Genomic DNA, 17,211 nt, shown 5'->3' with positions numbered 1-17,211 from the left:
GTCCCAGTGTCCCAAACATCCTGGTGTCCCCAACCCCCCCCGATGTCCCAATGTCCCCAACATCCTGGTGTCCCCAACCTCCCCCGATGTCCCAGTGTCCCCACCATCCTGGTGTCCCCAAACCCCTCCCTGATGTCCCAGTGTCCCCAACCCCTCCCCAGTGTCCCCCACATCTCCTGTCCCCATCCCCAGCATGTGGCCAAGCCCCCTTCTCCCCCCCCCCCCCCCCCCCCCCCGCAGCCACCCCCCACGGTGGCACCTTGGGGACAATGGGGCTTTGTCTGGAGCCACTGTCCCCAACCTGGTGGCAAGCCCGGACTTGCCAGTGGCCACCAGCTGTGACGGCCCCATCCCCCACTCCCCGCTGCCAAGGGGCCCAGGTGTCTGGGGCAGCCAAGGGGGGGGGGGGGTGGGGGTGGGGGGGGGGGTGGGGCGGGGGTCGGGGTGTGACAGCCCCAGCGTGTCCCCGGCCGAGGCTCAAGGGAAGGATTCGGCCACCGGGACGGAGAAGGTGGCCGAGCTGATGATGAAGACCTTGACGTAATGGACAGCCTGGGGGGAGGGGGGGAGGGGGGGGGGGAGGGGAGTCAGGGGGGACACCGGTGGCTGGGTGCCCCCCCGTGACCCCGCCAGGGGACCCAGACACTTGGGGACCCCCGTGACCCCTCAGGGGACCCAGACATTTAGAGTTCCGCCCCCCAGGGGACCCAGATGCTCGGGGACCCCGTGAGCCCGGACCTTTGGGGACCCCCGTGACCCCCCCGGGGACCCCTGTGACCCCCCCCTTGACCCACATATTTGGGGACCCCCACGAGCCCAGATATTTGGGGACCGCTGTACCTCCCCCCCCCAGGGGATCCAGACACTTCGGGGGACCCCCCCTTGGCCCAGACATTCGAGCCCCCCACGAGCCCAGACTTTTAGGGACCTCTGTGACCCCCCCGGGGACCCAGATGTTTGGGGACCCCCCCCCAATGACGCCAGACGTTTGGGGACCGCCCCCCCCTTGACCTCAGACATTTGGGGACCCCCCCACTGACACCAGACATTTGGGGACCCCTGTGCCCCCCCAGGGGACCCAGATGTTTAGGGACACCCCCCCCCTCCAATGACCCCAGATGTTTGGGGACCCCTGTGCCCCCCAGGGGACCCAGATGCTTGGGGACCCCCCCTTGACCCCAGACATTTGGGGACCCCCCCACTGACTCCAGACATTTGGGGACCCCTGTGCCCCCCAGGGGACCCAGATATTTAGGGATGCCCCCCACCAATGACCCCAGATGTTTGGGGACCCCCGTGCCCCCCCAGGGGACCCAGATGTTTAGGGACACCCCCCCCCCCCCAATGACCCCAGAGATTTGGGGACCCCTGTGACCCCCCCAGGGGACCCAGATGTTTGGGGACACCCCCCCCCTTGACCCCAGAGATATGGGGACCCCCCCCTTTCCCCCCCAGGGGCCTCAGGTGCCCCCCCTCCCCCCCAGCCGTACCGCGAAGACCCCGGCGAGGAGGAGGAGGGCGAGGAGGAGGCAGACGAGGGCGAGGAAGACGAGGGGGCACCCGGGGGGGGGTGTCTGGGGCTGGGGGGCATCTGTTGGGGGGGGGGGGGGGGGGGAGAGGGAGGGGTCAGCACCAGACACCCCCTCCCCCATCCCCCTGGCCCCACCCCCATCCCCCTGGCCCCACCCCCTCCTTACCTGGGGCGTCACCTCGGCTGCCAACACCCTCTCTGGGGACGTCGGCAGTGATGTCATCGGTGACGTCATCACCCGGGGCGACGGGGTCTTTAAGGCTGGGGGGTGGTCGCTCCTCCCCAGGGCTGATGTCACCCGTGAGGTCACCCTCGGGGCTGACGTCACGGCCAGAGGGGGCTGGCGGGAGGGGGGAGGTGACATCACCCTTGACACCGTCACCCAGGTCAGATCCCCGCGTGACGTCACCTCTGGGGTCAGCAGCAGGTTTGACTCCTTGACCGGCGACGTCCCCCGGCGGGGAGGCAGTGACATCAGCTGCCGCGATGACGTCATCGGCAGGGGTATCCCCCCAAAAAAAACCCATGATGTCATCTCCTTCGATGACGTCATCATCGAGTTCACCTCCAGGGATGACACCAGGAGCGAGGTCATCCCCGGGAAGGGAGGTCGGTGGGGCATGGCCGGCAATGACGTCATCAGCACCAACGGCCCTGGCGATGACGTCATCAGCGATGTCACTTCTGGGCGTGATGTCACCAGCAAGCTCATCCCCGGGAAGGGAGGCAGTGACATCGTGACCAGCAAAGGTGGCCCCAGCAACGACGTCATCAGCGAGGTCATCCCCGGAGATGATGCCACCAGCAACGTCATCCCCGGCGGTGACGTCATCATCCCCGGCGGTGACGTCATCATCCCCGGCGGTGACGTCATCATCCCCGGCGGTGACATCATCAGCGAGGGCAACCTCAGGGAGCAAAGAAGCGATGTCATCTCCGTCGATGAGGTCACCAATGTCGTCACGCCCGGGCGCTGAGGAAGTGACAACGTCCTTCGCTATGACATCACCGGGGAGGGAGAAAACGTCATCCCCGATGACGTCATCAGCAGGGGCATCCCCCGGGAGAGCTGAGGGGGTGTCACCCCCGGCAGCGATGTCACTAGGGCAGATGGCTCTCATGTCGCCACTCTCCACGACGTCACCAGGGACACGCTCCCCGGGAAGCGCAACAATGACAGCAGTTGTGACATCATCGCTGGGGACACCCTCGTCCCCGCTGGGGACACCCTCATCCCCGCTGGGGACACCCTCGTCCTCCACAGGAGGGGCCATCACCATGATGGTGATGCCACCAGCACTGCAGGTGTCCCCAATGTCCCCAATCCCCATATACCCCAGGGCTGTGACATCACTGTCCTTGTCCCCAACGTCCCTCAGGGCTGGGACATCCCTGTCCCCAGCATCCCTCAGGACCGGGACATCCCTGTCCCCAGCGTCCCAATCCCCAACATCCCTCAGGACCGGGACAGCCTCGTCCCCAACGTCCCTGTCCCCGACATCCCTCAGGGCTGGGACATCCCTGTCCCCAATGTCCCTCAGGACCGGGACATCCTTGTCCCCAACGTCCCTGTCCCCAACGTCCCTCAGGGCTGGGACATCCCTGTCCCCAATGTCCCTCAGGGCCGGGACATCCCTGTCCCCAACGTCCCTGTCCCCAACATCCCTCAGGGCTGGGACATCCCTGTCCCCAACGTCCCTCAGGGCCGGGACATCCTTGTCTCCAACGTCCCTCAGGGCCGGGACATCCTTGTCTCCAACGTCCCTCAGGGCCGGGACATCCTTGTCTCCAACGTCCCTCAGGGCCGGGACATCCCTGTCCCCAACGTCCCTCAGGGCCGGGACATCCTTGTCTCCAACGTCCCTGTCCCCAACGTCCCTCAGGACCGGGACATCCCTGTCTCCAACGTCCCTGTCCCCAACGTCCCTCAGGACCGGGACATCCCTGTCCCCAACGTCCCTCAGGACCGGGACATCCCTGTCCCCAGCATCCCTGTCCCCAACATCCCTCAGGGCTGGGACATCCTTGTCCCCAATGTCCCCGTCCCCAACGTCCCTCAGGACCGGGACATCCTTGTCCCCAATGTCCCTCAGGACTGGGACATCCTTGTCCCCAACGTCCCTCAGGGCTGGGACATCCCTGTCCCCAATATCCTCTCCCTTGATGTCCCTGTTCTTACCTCCAATGTCCCCAGTGTCCCTTGGGACAGCGACATCACCGTCTCCAACATCCTTGTCCTCATCCCCTGAGACTGGGATGTCCCCAACGTCCCCTGGGACTGTGACATCCCTGTCCCCAACATACTTGACCAGATGGGCTGGGACATCCCTGTCCCCAATGTCCTTTAGGGTGGTGACATGCTCGTCTCCAGGAGGTGGGACATCCCTGTCCCCAGTGTCCGCGATCTCTGAGGACAAGATGTCCCCAGTATCCATCGAGACTAGGACATCTGTGTCCCCAACGTCCCTTAGGCCTGGGAGATCCCCCATGTCCTCCTCCCCAGTGTCTGGCACATCCCTGTCCCCAAGATCTCTTGGGGTGGTGACATCCCTGTCCCCCACGTCCCCAACATCCCTCACAGCTGAGTCCTGCATGTCCCCAAAATCCTTGTCCCAGTCCCAGGGGACATCTGGGACATCGCTATCCCCAATGTCTTCTGGAGCTGGGACATCCCTGTCCCCAACATCTCTTAGGACCCAGACCTGTGTGTCACCAATGTCCTTGTCCCCAGCATCCCTTAGGACTGAGACCTGCGTGTCCCTAACATCCTTGTCCCTTAGGATGGTGACATCCTGCTGCTCTCCAGCGTCCTCGACCAGATGGGCTGGGACAACCTTGTCCCCAGTAGTCTTTAGGGTGGTGACATCCCTGTCCCAAATGGCTTTGTCCCCAGGAGATGGGACATCCCTGTCCCCAGTGTCCCTTAGGATGGCGATGTCCCTGTCCCCAAGGGCTTTGTCCCCAGGAGATGGGACATCCCTGTCCCCAATGTCCCTTAGGATGGCAATGTCCCTGTCCCCAAGGGCTTTGTCCCCAGGAACTGAGGCATCCCAGCCCAAAATGTCCTTGACCAAATGGGCTGGGACATTCCTGTCCCCAGCGTCCCTTGGGGTAGTGACATCTTTGTCCCCAATGTCCTTTAGGGTGGTGACATTGTCCTCAATGGCTTCGTCCCCAAGAGCTGGGACATGCCCGTCCCCAGTGTCCCTTACGGCTGGGACATCCCTGTCCCCAGCGTCCTTGTCCAGAAGGGCTGGCCCATCCCAGTCCCTCGCGTCCCTTGGGGTCACGATATCCCTGTCCCCAGCGTCCATCAGAACTGTGACATCCTCGTCACGATCGCTCTTGTCCTCAGGGGCTGGGACACCCCTGTCCCCAGCATCCTTCAGCGTTGTGACATCCCTGTCCTCTATGTCCTTGTCACACAGAACTGGGACATCCCTACACCCCATGTCACTCGTGACTGAGTTGTCCCTGTCCCCGATGTCCTCGTCCCCGAAGCCTGGGACGTCCTCGTCCCCAAAGTCCCCGGTGTCCTCATCCGCTGGGGCTGCTGTAACGGTGATGGTGATGCCGCTGGCCCAGGGGGTGACGGTGACAGTGTCCGTGGGGACACTGGTGTCACCCTCCCCTTCGGGGACACCTCCAGCTTGTCCCCACGCAGGTTGAGGGTCCACGGTGACGTCCCCAGGGGTGGCCGTCACCTCCCCGGGGAGGGGACGAGGAGGGACAGCATGGGAGCACCCCTCAGCCATGGGCAGGGACCTGGGGGGGGACAGAGGGGACAGGGATGTCACCGGAGGTGGCAGAGGGACACAGGGACCCGAGGGAACAGGGGAGAGAGAATGGGGCGACACAGGATGCTGGGATGAACAAGGGGGAGGGGAGGGGACATGAGGGGACACAAGGGACACCCAGTGAGGTGGGGGGGACACAGTGGGGACACAAGGGACCCAAGGAAGGACAGGGGGACATGGAGGGGACGTTGGGAGGACACAGGGGACCCCAGAAGACATGAACGGACACAACAAGGGGACACGGAGAGATGGTGGACAAGGGACAGGGGGGCACAAGAGACCCCCGGGAGAGACCAAGGGAAATGGGGGACCCCGGGGGGGGGTAGGGGGCAAGAGGACACGCAGGGTGGGTACCGGGGGGTCTTAGGGTACCCTGGGAGGGGGGGATGGGTACCTGAAGTGACGGCAGGTGACAGCCCTGGGGGCACCGGTGTCCGTGTCAGGATCCCGAGACCTATTTTGGGGGGGGGGTGTCCCGGTGTCGCTCTGGGGATCCTGCTTTCAGCGTCCTGGTGCCGGTTACAACATTGCGGTGGTGGGTTTGGGGGTCCCAGTGCCGGTTTCGGGGGCCTTGGTGCTGGTGCTGGGGTCCCAGTGCCAGTGGTGGGGGTCCCAGTGCTGGTGCTGGGGTCCCAGTGCCAGTGGTGGGGGTCCTGGTGCTGGTGCTGGGGTCCCGATGCCAGTGGTGGGGGTCCCGGTGCCAGTGGTGGGGGTCCCGGTGCCGGTTATGTTGCCACCACAGCAGGGGGTCTCGGGGTGCCAGCTTTGGGGTACCGGCAGCTCCCAGATCCCACCGGCATCTGGGGGCCGATGAACCAGATCCGATGGGAAGGGGCGGAGCGTGGGCGCCCGGTCCCCTCCCCCCACCCCGAGCTGAGACCGCGCAGCTCGTGCCACGTCCCCGATTAAAAATAACGAGGCAGGTAAAAAATAAATAAATAAATAAATAATAATTAAAAAAATCATTCGGGTTTTGGGAGGTTTTATTGGATCCTGGGATCCCCTGGGACACCGAGGTCCTCCAGGAGATCCAGGGCCTCAAGCGCTTCGGCCAGGCGGGCGAGCTCGGAGCGGAGGGTGGCAACCTGGGGCAGAGGAGGGGGGAGGGGACATTAACCAGGGCAGCGCTAACGAAGGGGTGGGGTGGTTAGAGGAGCAGCTCTAACCAAGCACCCCCCTCGTTAACGAGGTCGCCGAAGCGCCCCGTCCCGCTGGAATTAGCGGGCGGAACGACGCTAATTAGTGTAATGAAGGTGCGGTTACCTGCTGCTGGTGGGCGGGGGGGGCAGGGCGCTCCCCACACGCCGGGGTCCCCCCGAGGGTCTCGAGGCGACGCTGGAGGCTGCGGCTGCGGGCAAGGAGCTGGGCCCGGGCGGCCGCTGGCTCCACCAGCCCCTGGTGGGGGGCAGGAGGGGAAGGGGGGGCCCCCTGCTATGCCTCGGGTCCCCCCCCCGCGCTCTGCAATGCCCCCCCCGAACTCCCAGCGCCTCCTCGGGTTCCTCCCATTGTGTCCCCCAGCATCCCACAATGCCCTGCATCCCCCTTCAAATGACCCAGCATCCCACTGCCCCGGGGTCACCCCTGGTCCCCCAGCATCCCACAATGCCCCGGGGTCCCCCAGCATCCCACAATGCCCCGGGGTCACCCCTGGTCCCCCAGCATCCCACGACGCCCCGGGGTCCCCCAGCATCCCACAATGCCCCGGGGTCACCCCTGGTCCCCCAGCATCCCACGACGCCCCAGTGTCACCGCTGGTCCCCCAGCACCCCACAATGCCCCGGGGTCCCCCAGCATCCCACAATGCCCCGGGGTCACCCCTGGTCCCCCAGCATCCCACAATGCCCCAGGGTCCCCCAGCATCCCACAATGCCCCGGGGTCACCCCTGGTCCCCCAGCATCCCACAATGCCCCGGGGTCACCCCTGGTCCCCCAGCATCCCACAATGCCCCGGGGTCACCCCTGGTCCCCCAGCATCCCACAATGCCCCAGGGTCCCCCAGCATCCCACAATGCCCCGGGGTCACCCCTGGTCCCCCAGCATCCCACGACGCCCCAGTGTCACCCCTGGTCCCCCAGCATCCCACAATGCCCCGGGGTCACCCCTGGTCCCCCAGCATCCCACAATTCCCCGGGGTCCCCCAGCATCCCACAATGCCCCGGGGTCCCCCAGCATCCCACAATGCCCCGGGGTCCCCCAGCATCCCACAATGCCCCGGGCTCACCCCTGGTCCCCCAGCATCCCACAATGCTCTGCATCCCCCTTCGAATGACCCAGCATCCCACAATGCCCCGGGGTCCCGCACTCACCCGCAGGCTGAGGTAGACTCTGGTCCCGGGGCCCGCGGGTGCCCCGACCCAGCCCGGGCCTGGCCCCGCCCCCAGCGGCAGCACCTGCAGTGGCCCCACCCGCGCCAGCACGCAGAGGGCGGGGCCCAGCGCCCGCAGCCAATCCCGTGCCTCCACCGGGCACTGCACCGCCACTGCGCAAGGCACACAGGGATAGCCCCGCCTCCCGCCGCCACCAAACCCCGCCCCCCAACACGGCCACCCCTGGGCACGCTGGGAAATATGGCTGCCACCAGCGGGAGGCGCCATCTTGGGGCAAATATCAGGGGCACGCTGGGACTTGTAGCCCCCCACAGCCCTGTCCGCCATCTTGGCTGCCCCAGGGCATGCTGGGACACCAAGTCCCCCCTCCCCTCCCCCCCCACCCCCCAGCCATCTCATCCCCCTCCCCCACTCACCGGGGGGCCGCGCAGCCCCCAGGCGGAAGGTGTCGCGCAAGGCCCGCGCCGCCCTCGCCACCTCCTGCACGGCCGCCACCTCGGCCTCCACCTTGGGGCAGCGCCAGTGGGCCTGGGGGGGGGGGGGGGCGGGAACGGAGACAAGGGGGGGGGGTCAGGGGGGCACAGACACCCCCCCCACCCCCCACCCGGGACCCCCGACCCCACGGGCGACGGCACCCACCAGGCGGGCGGCGTCGGGGAAGGGAGCGAGGCAGAGGGTGGGGGGCGCGGGGGGGGCGCGGGGCAGGCGCTGCCACAGCTCCTCGCTGAGGAAGGGGGCGAAGGGCGCCAGCAGGCGCAGCCCCAGCTCGGCGCACGTCAGCAGCATCCGGCACGTCTCCGAAGCGGATCGTGGATCCCGTAGCAGCGGTTTGGCCGTCTCCTGCGGATGGACGGATGGATGGGGGAGGGGGGGGCGTTGTGGAGGAGACGCCCCCGGTCTGCATCGGACGGACAGACACGGTCAACGAGGTGAGGGTGGGCGGAGGTTGGCACCCAAGGGGACGTGCCAAGAGGGATGGACGGACAGACAGCCGGGATCAACCAAGGTGGGCAACGTTCACCAGGCGGGGTGGGATGGACAGATGGACACGCTCCAGAGAGGGGATTAAGGTCAAAAAAAACCCCATGGGTTGGGGTGGACGGACTGATGGACACCATCAACCATGTCCAGATGGGTTGGGTTCAAAGGTCATGGAGCTACAACAGCTCGGCGGGACGGAGAGATGGACACACTCGAGAGCAGAGCAAGGTCAACGCTCAAGGAGACCCAATGGATTGGGGTGGACAAATTGATGGACACCATCAACCACATCAAGATGGGTTGGGTTCAATGGTCATGGAGCTACAGCTACTGGGGTGGGATGGAGAGATGGACACACTCGAGAGCAGAGCAAGGTCAACGCTCAAGGAGACCCAATGGATTGGAGTGGACGGATTGATGGACACCATCAACCACATCCAGATGGGTTGGGTTCAACGGTCATGGAGCTACAACAGCTCGGCGGGACGGAGAGATGGACACACTGGAGAGCAGAGCAAGGTCAACGCTCAAGGAGACCTTAGGGTGGCTTGGGGTGGACGGATTGATGGACACCATCAACCACATCCAGATGGGTTGGGTTCAACAGTCTTGGGTGGGACAGACAGACCGAAGTGCTCAACAGGGTGAGGCTGGGCTCAAGTCAACGCTCAAAGAGACCTGATGGACTGGGGTGGGCGGCCACGCGGCCACCATCCACCCTAGGTTGGGTTCAAGGAGCTACAACTGGGGTGGGACAGACGGATGGACGCGGTCAAGGGGCCACCATCAGGTCCGAGACCTATGGGAGATGTGAGGGGTTGGGTAGGACAGACGGACACAACCATGCAGGACAGATGGACAAGGGCCACCCACCAAGTAGACGTCGCAAAAGCTACGCAGCCAGAAGTGGTGGACGGTGGCCATGGCACCGTGGACCTCCAGGGCCTCCATCCGCCGCCCGCACTCCTCCACCGCCTGCGCCAGCCGGCTCAGCACCCACCGGTCCATGGGGTGCTGCGGCACTGTCTGCCGAGGAAGGGTGATGGGTGGGGGGGTCCTGGGGTGCCTCACCCCCACCCCAGACCTCCACCAAACACGCCCTGGTACCTCCTCGGGGGGCTGGGGGACAAAGTGGGACCCCAAGGCGGCAAGGACAAACTTGGTGGCGTTCCAGACCTTGTTGCAGAAGTGTCGGTAGCTCAGGACCATGCCCACGTCCAGGCGGATGTCGTCACCTGTAGGGCAGGAGGAGGGTTGGGGACACGGAGGTGGGTCCCCAGGGTAGGGGGACAGGGCCACCCCGGAGTGGGGACGGGGTCCTGGTGTCCCCTCAACCCATTTACCGTGGACGTTGTGGGAGCACAGGGCCATGCGGAGGGCGTCGGCGCCACATTCGGGGATGCCGTGGGGGAACTGGCGCTTCTGGGGGGGGGGGACACGGGGGACACAGTGAACAGGGAGGGGTCAGTGGGGGGACAGGGCCAGGACGGGAGTGGCCGGGATGGGGACATGTCCTACCTGGCCCTCTGTGGCCACCGTGAGCTCGTGGGGGTCCAGGATCCTGCGGTGGAGCTTCTCCTGCAGCTCCTGGAAGACAGGAGATGCTACAATCAACGGAGGTGCCGCCGTAGCCGCGTTGTCACGGGTCTGTCACCTCTTCTGGGGGGTCCCGGGGTGGGGCTGGGGGTGGGGGGGTTGGGGTGGGGTCTGTGGTACCTGGAGGGAGGCGCCGGTGATGATGTCGCGGGGGTCAACGACGTTCCCCAGGGATTTGCTCATCTTGCGCCCGTGGGTATCGCGCACCAGCGAGTGCAGAAGGACCTGGGCGAAGGGGGACAGGCAGCGCCGGGGGACACTGGGGGCGGGGGGGGGGAGGGGACACGCGCCAGGGGACAGAAGACCCCCGAGGTCCTCAAGAAAGGACCAGAAACCTCAAAGAGAAGGAATAGGGGACCCCTGGGGACACTGAGGAGCCCCGAAGGGGGACGGGGACCCCAAAGAAGGAACGTGACACCAAGCAGAAACGCAAAAGCGGATCCTTGAGGACACAAGGGATGCTGAGGGACCCCAAAAGGGGACAGGGACCCCTGGGAGCCCCAGGAGGGGGACAGGGGACATGGGAAATGGGACAGCGGACCCCTGGGAGCCCCGAGGAAGATCTAGACACCCCAAAAAGAGTGGGAATAAGGGTCCTGTAGGACACAAAGGACACTAAGGAGCTCCAACAGGGGACAGGAACTGCTCAGAAGGAACACGGCGCCGGGAAAGGGAAGAAGGGACCCTCGGGGACACTGGGGACCCCCAGGGGACAGCGAGTGGCAACAAGGAACCAGTAAGAACCCCAAGAAATGAACAAGATGCATGGGGGGAAACAGATTTAAGGGACGTGAGGGACACAGGGGGACCGGTGGGGACCCCGAGGGGACTGGTAGGGACCCCGAGGGGACCGGTGGGGACACTGGAGGGGGGACCCCGGCGGTACCTGGGAAAAGGGCAGGCGCCCGGTGAGCTCCTGGCCCAGCATGACCATACGTGCCACCCAGAAGAAGAGGAGGTCGCTGCCCGTCTCCAGCACATTTGTGGGGTAGAAACGCTGCAGGTCAGGGGTCTGCGGCCAAAAAAGTGGGGGAGGGGACACACACACGGGGGTGGGAACACTGTCCCGTGTCGTCCGCCCCGTCCCACCCCCCAAACTCACCTCTTCGGGCCAGCCCAGTGCGGCGAAGGGGAAGAGTGCGGAGGAAAACCAAGTGTCCAGGACATCAGGGTCTACAAGGGTGTGGGGGACGGGGGGTCGGGGAGACCCCAAAATGCCTCAGAGCTTGTTGGGGGGGGAGGGGGACCCCCCCTAAAAGGCCACTGGGCCTGGAAGGGGTACCTGGGGGTGACAGTCGGGTGCCAAAGGGGTGCTGGAGCTGGGTGGGAGGTGGCAGGAGGCGCCTGGGGGAGCAGGGGAGGGATTTTGGGGGTGCTGGGGGGGTCGTTTCAGGCTGCTAGAGAAAACTGGGGGGGAGGGGTGGGGAGGGGGTGTGTTAGGGGGGGCAGAGCACCGCTGGGGGGGGGGTCCCCAGAGGGTTCGGGGGGGCAGTAGGAAGATTTGAGAAGGCAGAGAGGCTTTTGAAGGTGGTGGGAGAGATTTTGCGGGGACGGGGAACGCTTTTGGGGTGCGCACAGGGGGGATTTCGGGGTGCCCCCACCCCACCCCCACGCCCACCCCCCTTTTTCCTCACCTTGCTGGAGCTGGAGCTCGCCAGGGGAGCAGCGCAGGGCGCGGGCGGCAGCGACGCGCGCCTCAGCCTCGCTGCGCCCCACCACCCAGTGTCCCCCGGGGTCCTCGGGGGGGGACCCCGCTGGGGGGACCCCCACCCAGTACGCCGGCACCCGGTGTCCCCACCACAGCTGTCGTGACAGGCACCAGTCCCTGGAGGGGAAGTGGGGGGGGGCTGATATCAGTGGTGCCTGGGTGGCCCCCCAAGACGCTCCGGTGGCCCCCCCCCGCCTCACCCGATGTTGTCCATCCACGTCTGCCAGTTCTTCTCGTGAAATTCGGGGACAAGTTGGAGACGTCCCGATGTCACTGCCTGGGGGAGGGGGCAGAGGGAGAGTCACAGACCCAGGCGTCGAGGTGTCCCCCCTCCCTTCACCGTGTCCCCGTGTCCCCGTCACCTCTCGGGCACGCTGTGCCATCTCCTGGCACCGCAGGAACCACTGGCTCTTCAGCAGGTACTCAATGACGTCCCCCGAGCGGCTGCAGGGACGTGGAAGTCACCTCAGTCCCTGTGGACGTGTCCCCACGGTGGGGGACACACACCTGTGTCCCGAGAGGGTGACAGGGAGGGGACAGGATGGGGACAGCGGTACCTGCACATGGGCAGTGTCATGGCATGGTCCTGGGTGCCGCGGTACAGCCCTCGCTCTGCCAGCGCCGCGACCACCTTCTCCCGTGCCACAAAGCGATGGACACCCTGGGGACAGGGGACAGGGCTGGGGACAGGCAAGATGTTGGGAAGTGACAAGAGACAGGACTGGGGACAGGCAGAGGGCAGGGACACTGGGAAGTGACAAGGAACAAAGCTGGGGGCGTGGGGATGGTGGTGACAAAGAGGACAGAGCTGGGGCTGCAAGGACAGAGGGGACACTTGGAAGTGACAGGGGACAGAGTTAGGGACACGGATGAGGACACGGGGAGGGGGGAGAAGCCACGGGTGAGCAACAGGGCACGGAGACAGCGAGCGTGTAGGGACCAAAAGGACACTGGGAAGTGACAGGGGACAGTTGGGGACATGGGGGACACTCAGAAGTGACAGGACAGAGCTGGGGCCACAGGGACACGAGGGTGGACAAGGCCACTGGGAGCAGCGGTACCTGGAGCCACCCCCCGCCCGGGGGACACATGGTGCCATCGTCCCCGATGACGGAGAGCAGGGGCAGCCGGTGGGCCCGGGCCAGCACCAGGTCAGGGGGGCTGTGCCCCGGTGTCACCTTCACCGCCCCTGCAGGGACCAAGGACACGCTGCCACCGCCCCCTCACCCCCACAGCCACCGTCACCTCCCGCCCACCCCCATACTGCCACCAGTGTCGCCCCATGGCCCCACCACCCAAGACACCCCCCCCAAACCAGTGACCCCCCTACGAAGAGGAACCAGTCACCTCTCCAAACTGGGAGACCCACACCCAGACCAGCCTCTGGCACTCCCACACCGCTCCCAGTCCGTGTAATGGTTCCAGTCCTGTGCCCGTACCATTCCCGCTTCCCTTACTGGTCCTAAAGCCCCACCCGCCCCATACTGGTCCCAGTACCAGTGCCACGGGTGGGCTCCACGGCGGGGTCGGTGATGACAGGCAGGAGCTGCTCGGTGAAGGGGTGGCGGAGCTGGCGGCCATGGAGGTGCTGGGGAAGGGGCGGGGTCACTGCAGGCCCCGCCCACCACACACTGTCCCTTTAAGAGCCCCTGGGTCCCACCTCCCCAGAGCAGGCTCCGCCCCCCTCCCCTTTAAGGGAGACTCCTGACCAATCCCTGGCAGGCTCCCAGGCAAAAAGGCTCCACCCCCATTCCCCAAGCCCCACCCCATCCACTGGCCACGCCCCTTGCCCTTATATGCACACAGCCACCCAGGAAAGCAGCAAGGCTAAACCATAACCTCAACAGCCAATACCTGCAAACCAGCCCCGCCCCTGCAAGCCCCGCCCCCTCCCCACAAGCCCTGCCCCTGGCCCCACCCCTCACCGTATACCGGGGGTCCTCTGGGTGCACAGCCACAGCCACGTCCCCCAGCATCGTCTCCGGGCGCGTCGTGGCCACCGGCAACTCCAGGCCTGGACATGTGTGGGGGGTGACATGTCAGGGACATGTCAAGGACATGCCAAGGACACATGTCATGGATACAAAACAGAAACATGAAGGAAACACGCCAAGGACATGGGAAGGAATGGGACACACGCCATGAGCACAGGAGGAACATGGACAGGACATGCCGGGGACATGGGACTGGATATACCAGAGACACGGGGGGACACGCCAGGGACATGGGAAAGGGACGTGGAAGGGACACGGGAGAGAGACGTGGCAGGGCCACGGAGAGGGAATATGAGAAACGTGGAGAAGGACACGGAAGGGGACACGAGGACACGCATGGAGAATGGACATGCCAGGGATACAGCAGAGGGACACAGGGGGACAGACATGCAGGGAACACGGGGACAAGACACGGAGGGGACACAGGAACACGGCACAGCGCAATCGAGAGACGCATCGGGAACACAGAACGACATGAAAGGGGACACAGGAGCACATGCCAGGGGCATGGGGGGGACACGACAAGGGACACGCATGTCAGAGCATGTTGGAGCCCCCAGATGACACGCAGTGTCACGTGCAGGGCCACCTGAGGGCCACCAGCCACTCACCGTCCCCTCCTTCCACGGGGTAAGCAAAGGTGACGAGGACACCAAAGGTGACAGGTTGGGGACAGCCGGGGACGTGCAGTGCCGTGGGGCCCGTCAGGGTGCGGGCTTCCACCTGGCGAGACACAGAGGGGCTGGGGACAGCCTGGGGACAGCCTGGGGACAGCCTGGGGACAGCACTCACCTCCACGTCGGCCAGAGCAGAGCGCAGGGCACAGGACCAGGTGACAAGACGCCGGTCACGGTGAATCAACCCAGCATCATACAACCGCACAAAAGCCTCCGCCACCGCCCTTGAGAAACCCTGAGGGGACACAGTTGGGGACACACGGGGGGACACTTGGGGACATTTAGGGACAACAAAACACCCGGGCTTACAGGGTCCATGGTGAAGGCGCAGCGGCTCCAGTCCAGCGATGCTCCCAGCGCCCGCAGCTGCTGCAGGATCTCGTCACCGTGCCTAGACAAGGTGTGGGGTGACACGTCCTTGGCGTGTCCCCTCGTGTTGTCACCCTCCATGTCCCCCCATGTCCCCGTCATCCCCCTCACCGTTGTTTCCAAGTCCAAACCTCCTCTAAGAATTCGGCGCGGGTTAAATCCTGCCGCCGTAAACCTCGGTGCTGCCACAGCCAGCGCTCCACCACTGCCTGGGGACACGCGTTGGGGACATGGAGGGGGGGGCTTCGGGGGACACGGTGGGGGGGGGTGTTGGGGACACAGGGGTCTCACCTGGGTGGCAATGCCAGCGTGGTCGGTGCCTGGCACCCAGAGGACGCTCCAGCCCTGCATCCGCCGCCTGGCACAGCGCCCACACATAGGTGACCCCAGGACCACCCCCCAAGCACATTCCCACCCCCAGACCCCCCAGGCACCCATGGGTGCCCCCCTCCCCCAACTCAGAGGCCACTCAAGACCCTCCAGCACCCTCAGATTTGCCCCCCCAGCCCCAAATAACCCAAGCCACCACCACCCCAATACCTCCAGGCAGATCAGGTCCCCCCCAGCCCCAAATACCCTCCCCGCAAGATCCATACAAGGGCCACAATCTGCCCCAACCCCCAGCCCCAAATACCCCGAGACTCCCCCCAAAACCCAAATCTGCCCCTCCCCCCCTCTCAAGCCCCAAATACGCCCCCAGACCCCCTGACCAGCGCACGAGGGCATCCTGCAGAGCGACGGTGAGCGCGTGGCCCAGGTGCAGGGAGCCGGTGACATTCGGGGGGGGCAGCACCAGGCTGAGGACGCGCCCCTCCCCTGGCACCTGGGGAGCAGGGGAACACGGGCTGAGACCGGGCACCACTCGGTGCAGGAGTGATGCATCACTGACCCCCCCCAGACATTTTCTGCGCCCTCCCCCCCCCCGCCAGGTGTTTCCTGAGGGCCCCCCAGCACCTGGAAACGTGGGGGGCAAAACCTGGGCTGAGACCAGGCACAACTCAGCGCAGGGATGATGTATCCGACACCCCCCCCCACCCCCAGTGTTTTTGCCCCCACTCACCGAGGCGGGGGGGCTGAAGATGCCCTGCCGCTCCCACCAGCTGTACCAGGCTGCCTCCACGTAGCGGGGGCTGTAGGCAGGGGGCAAGGCCACCCCTGTGTCTGTACCCCAAAAGTGTCACCACGTGTCATTGTCACAGCCCCCCCCCCCCTCCCGCGGCCGCGTCCCTCCTCATTCCATACTCTTCTTGCCATCAGGGTCCAGGGGGTGCTGATACTCCACAATGGTTTTTGGGGTCCAGCCCTTGGGGGCCGCCGTCGGCAGCTGTTGGGGGAGTGCAAAACCAGTACAGACCAGTACACACCACTATAAATCAACAGAAACTCATATGTCCCAATACAGGCCACTGCACCCCCCCAAAAAAAACCCCAGCCCTCCCCGTGCCGCCCAGCTCCATCTCCTACTTGCAAACTTCTCTCCCCAGTTGTTCCCAGTTTCCCCAGTGCGGCCCAGTACGCCCCACCTCCTCCCAATTGCCCCCCTTGTCCCCCCAGTCCCTCTGCCAGTCCGTCCTAGCCCCCCCGTTTCTCTTAGTCCCTCTCCCAGCGCCCCCCAGCCCCTCTCCCAGCGCCCCCCAGCCCCTCTCCCAGACCCTCCCAGAGCCCCCAGCCCCTCTCCCAGTGCCCCCCAGCCCCTCTCCCAGCCCCTCCCAGCGCCCCCCAGACCCTCTCCCAGCGCCCCTCAGCCCCTCTCCCAGGCCCTCCCAGCGCCCCGAGGCCCTCCAGCCCCTCTCCCAGCCCCTCTCCCAGCGCCCCCCAGCCCCTCTCCCAGTGCACACAGCCCCACCCCCAGGCCCGCAGACCCCGTACCCCAGCCCCCTCCAGGGCCGCCCTCTCCCGCCGCTGCCGCTGCCGCTTCTCCTTGTGCTGCCGGGCACGGAGCCGGGCCTGCTCGAGGGGGGACGCCGGGGGAGCCGCGCTGCACCGAGCCCGGGCCCCCAGGGGGACCCCCAGGGTGCGGGGGGCGCCCCCCAGGCCGCGGGCCAGCGCGGGGACCGCCATGGGGGGGCTACGGGCAACCGGGCCCAGCGGCCAGCTCGCCCCACGGACCCCGGCCCGGCCCGGCCCGACCTTCCCGGGCGCCGCGGCCCCGCCCCTCGCCGTCACGTGGCCAGACGGCGCGCGGCAGCGGTGGGCGTGGCTTAGGTGGCGGGGGTGTGGCCTAGCGGCTG

The 17,211-nt window shown here is 65.9% G+C and overlaps 2 protein-coding genes across 2 annotated transcripts; both read right to left on the bottom strand.

Moving 5' to 3' along the window:
• Positions 1 to 230: 230 nt before the first annotated feature.
• On the bottom strand, positions 231 to 5,918 carry LOC308057160 (uncharacterized protein). The gene is made up of 4 exons (XM_080411311.1): positions 5,723 to 5,918; positions 1,698 to 5,296; positions 1,491 to 1,591; positions 231 to 552 (listed from the first exon to the last, which is right to left on the bottom strand). Exons 2-4 carry the CDS (start codon positions 5,284 to 5,286, stop codon positions 478 to 480), a joined length of 3,765 nt encoding a protein of 1,254 aa, XP_080267437.1. The 5' UTR covers positions 5,287 to 5,296; positions 5,723 to 5,918; the 3' UTR covers positions 231 to 477.
• A 375-nt stretch (positions 5,919 to 6,293) lies between these two features.
• Positions 6,294 to 17,179, bottom strand: VARS2 (valyl-tRNA synthetase 2, mitochondrial). The gene is made up of 28 exons (XM_080411308.1): positions 16,850 to 17,179; positions 16,223 to 16,304; positions 16,041 to 16,141; positions 15,691 to 15,803; positions 15,272 to 15,338; positions 15,092 to 15,189; positions 14,921 to 15,002; positions 14,727 to 14,846; positions 14,546 to 14,657; positions 13,866 to 13,954; positions 13,438 to 13,528; positions 13,002 to 13,129; positions 12,498 to 12,601; positions 12,303 to 12,384; positions 12,141 to 12,217; positions 11,867 to 12,057; positions 11,335 to 11,405; positions 11,119 to 11,244; positions 10,353 to 10,457; positions 10,155 to 10,223; positions 9,980 to 10,058; positions 9,744 to 9,871; positions 9,510 to 9,662; positions 8,295 to 8,495; positions 8,072 to 8,183; positions 7,635 to 7,807; positions 6,592 to 6,723; positions 6,294 to 6,413 (listed from the first exon to the last, which is right to left on the bottom strand). Exons 1-28 carry the CDS (start codon positions 17,039 to 17,041, stop codon positions 6,312 to 6,314), a joined length of 3,180 nt encoding a protein of 1,059 aa, XP_080267434.1. The 5' UTR covers positions 17,042 to 17,179; the 3' UTR covers positions 6,294 to 6,311.
• Positions 17,180 to 17,211: the final 32 nt, after the last annotated feature.

The sequence above is a fragment of the Falco punctatus genome, assembly GCF_963210335.1.
Source record: "Falco punctatus genome assembly, contig: scaffold_260, whole genome shotgun sequence".
NCBI classification, from domain to species: domain Eukaryota; kingdom Metazoa; phylum Chordata; class Aves; order Falconiformes; family Falconidae; genus Falco; species Falco punctatus.
Note: the sequence above shows the minus strand (reverse complement) of the source record. Positions and strands in the feature narration are given on the sequence as shown.

Coding starts and splice junctions, on each gene's coding strand:
- VARS2 (XM_080411308.1), bottom strand. CDS start 17,041: ATGGCGGTCCCCGCGCTGGCCCGCGGCCTGGGGGGCGCCCCCCGCACC. Junction 15,804..16,040: donor TCTTCAGCCCCCCCGCCTCG/GTGAGTGGGGGC, acceptor CCTGCTCCCCAG/GTGCCAGGGGAGGGGCGCGT. Junction 12,218..12,302: donor TGGCACAGCGTGCCCGAGAG/GTGACGGGGACA, acceptor CCCCTCCCCCAG/GCAGTGACATCGGGACGTCT.
- LOC308057160 (XM_080411311.1), bottom strand. CDS start 5,286: ATGGCTGAGGGGTGCTCCCATGCTGTCCCTCCTCGTCCCCTCCCCGGG. Junction 1,592..1,697: donor CAGCCGAGGTGACGCCCCAG/GTAAGGAGGGGG, acceptor CCCCCCCAACAG/ATGCCCCCCAGCCCCAGACA. Junction 553..1,490: donor TCCTCGCCGGGGTCTTCGCG/GTACGGCTGGGG, acceptor CCCTCCCCCCAG/GCTGTCCATTACGTCAAGGT.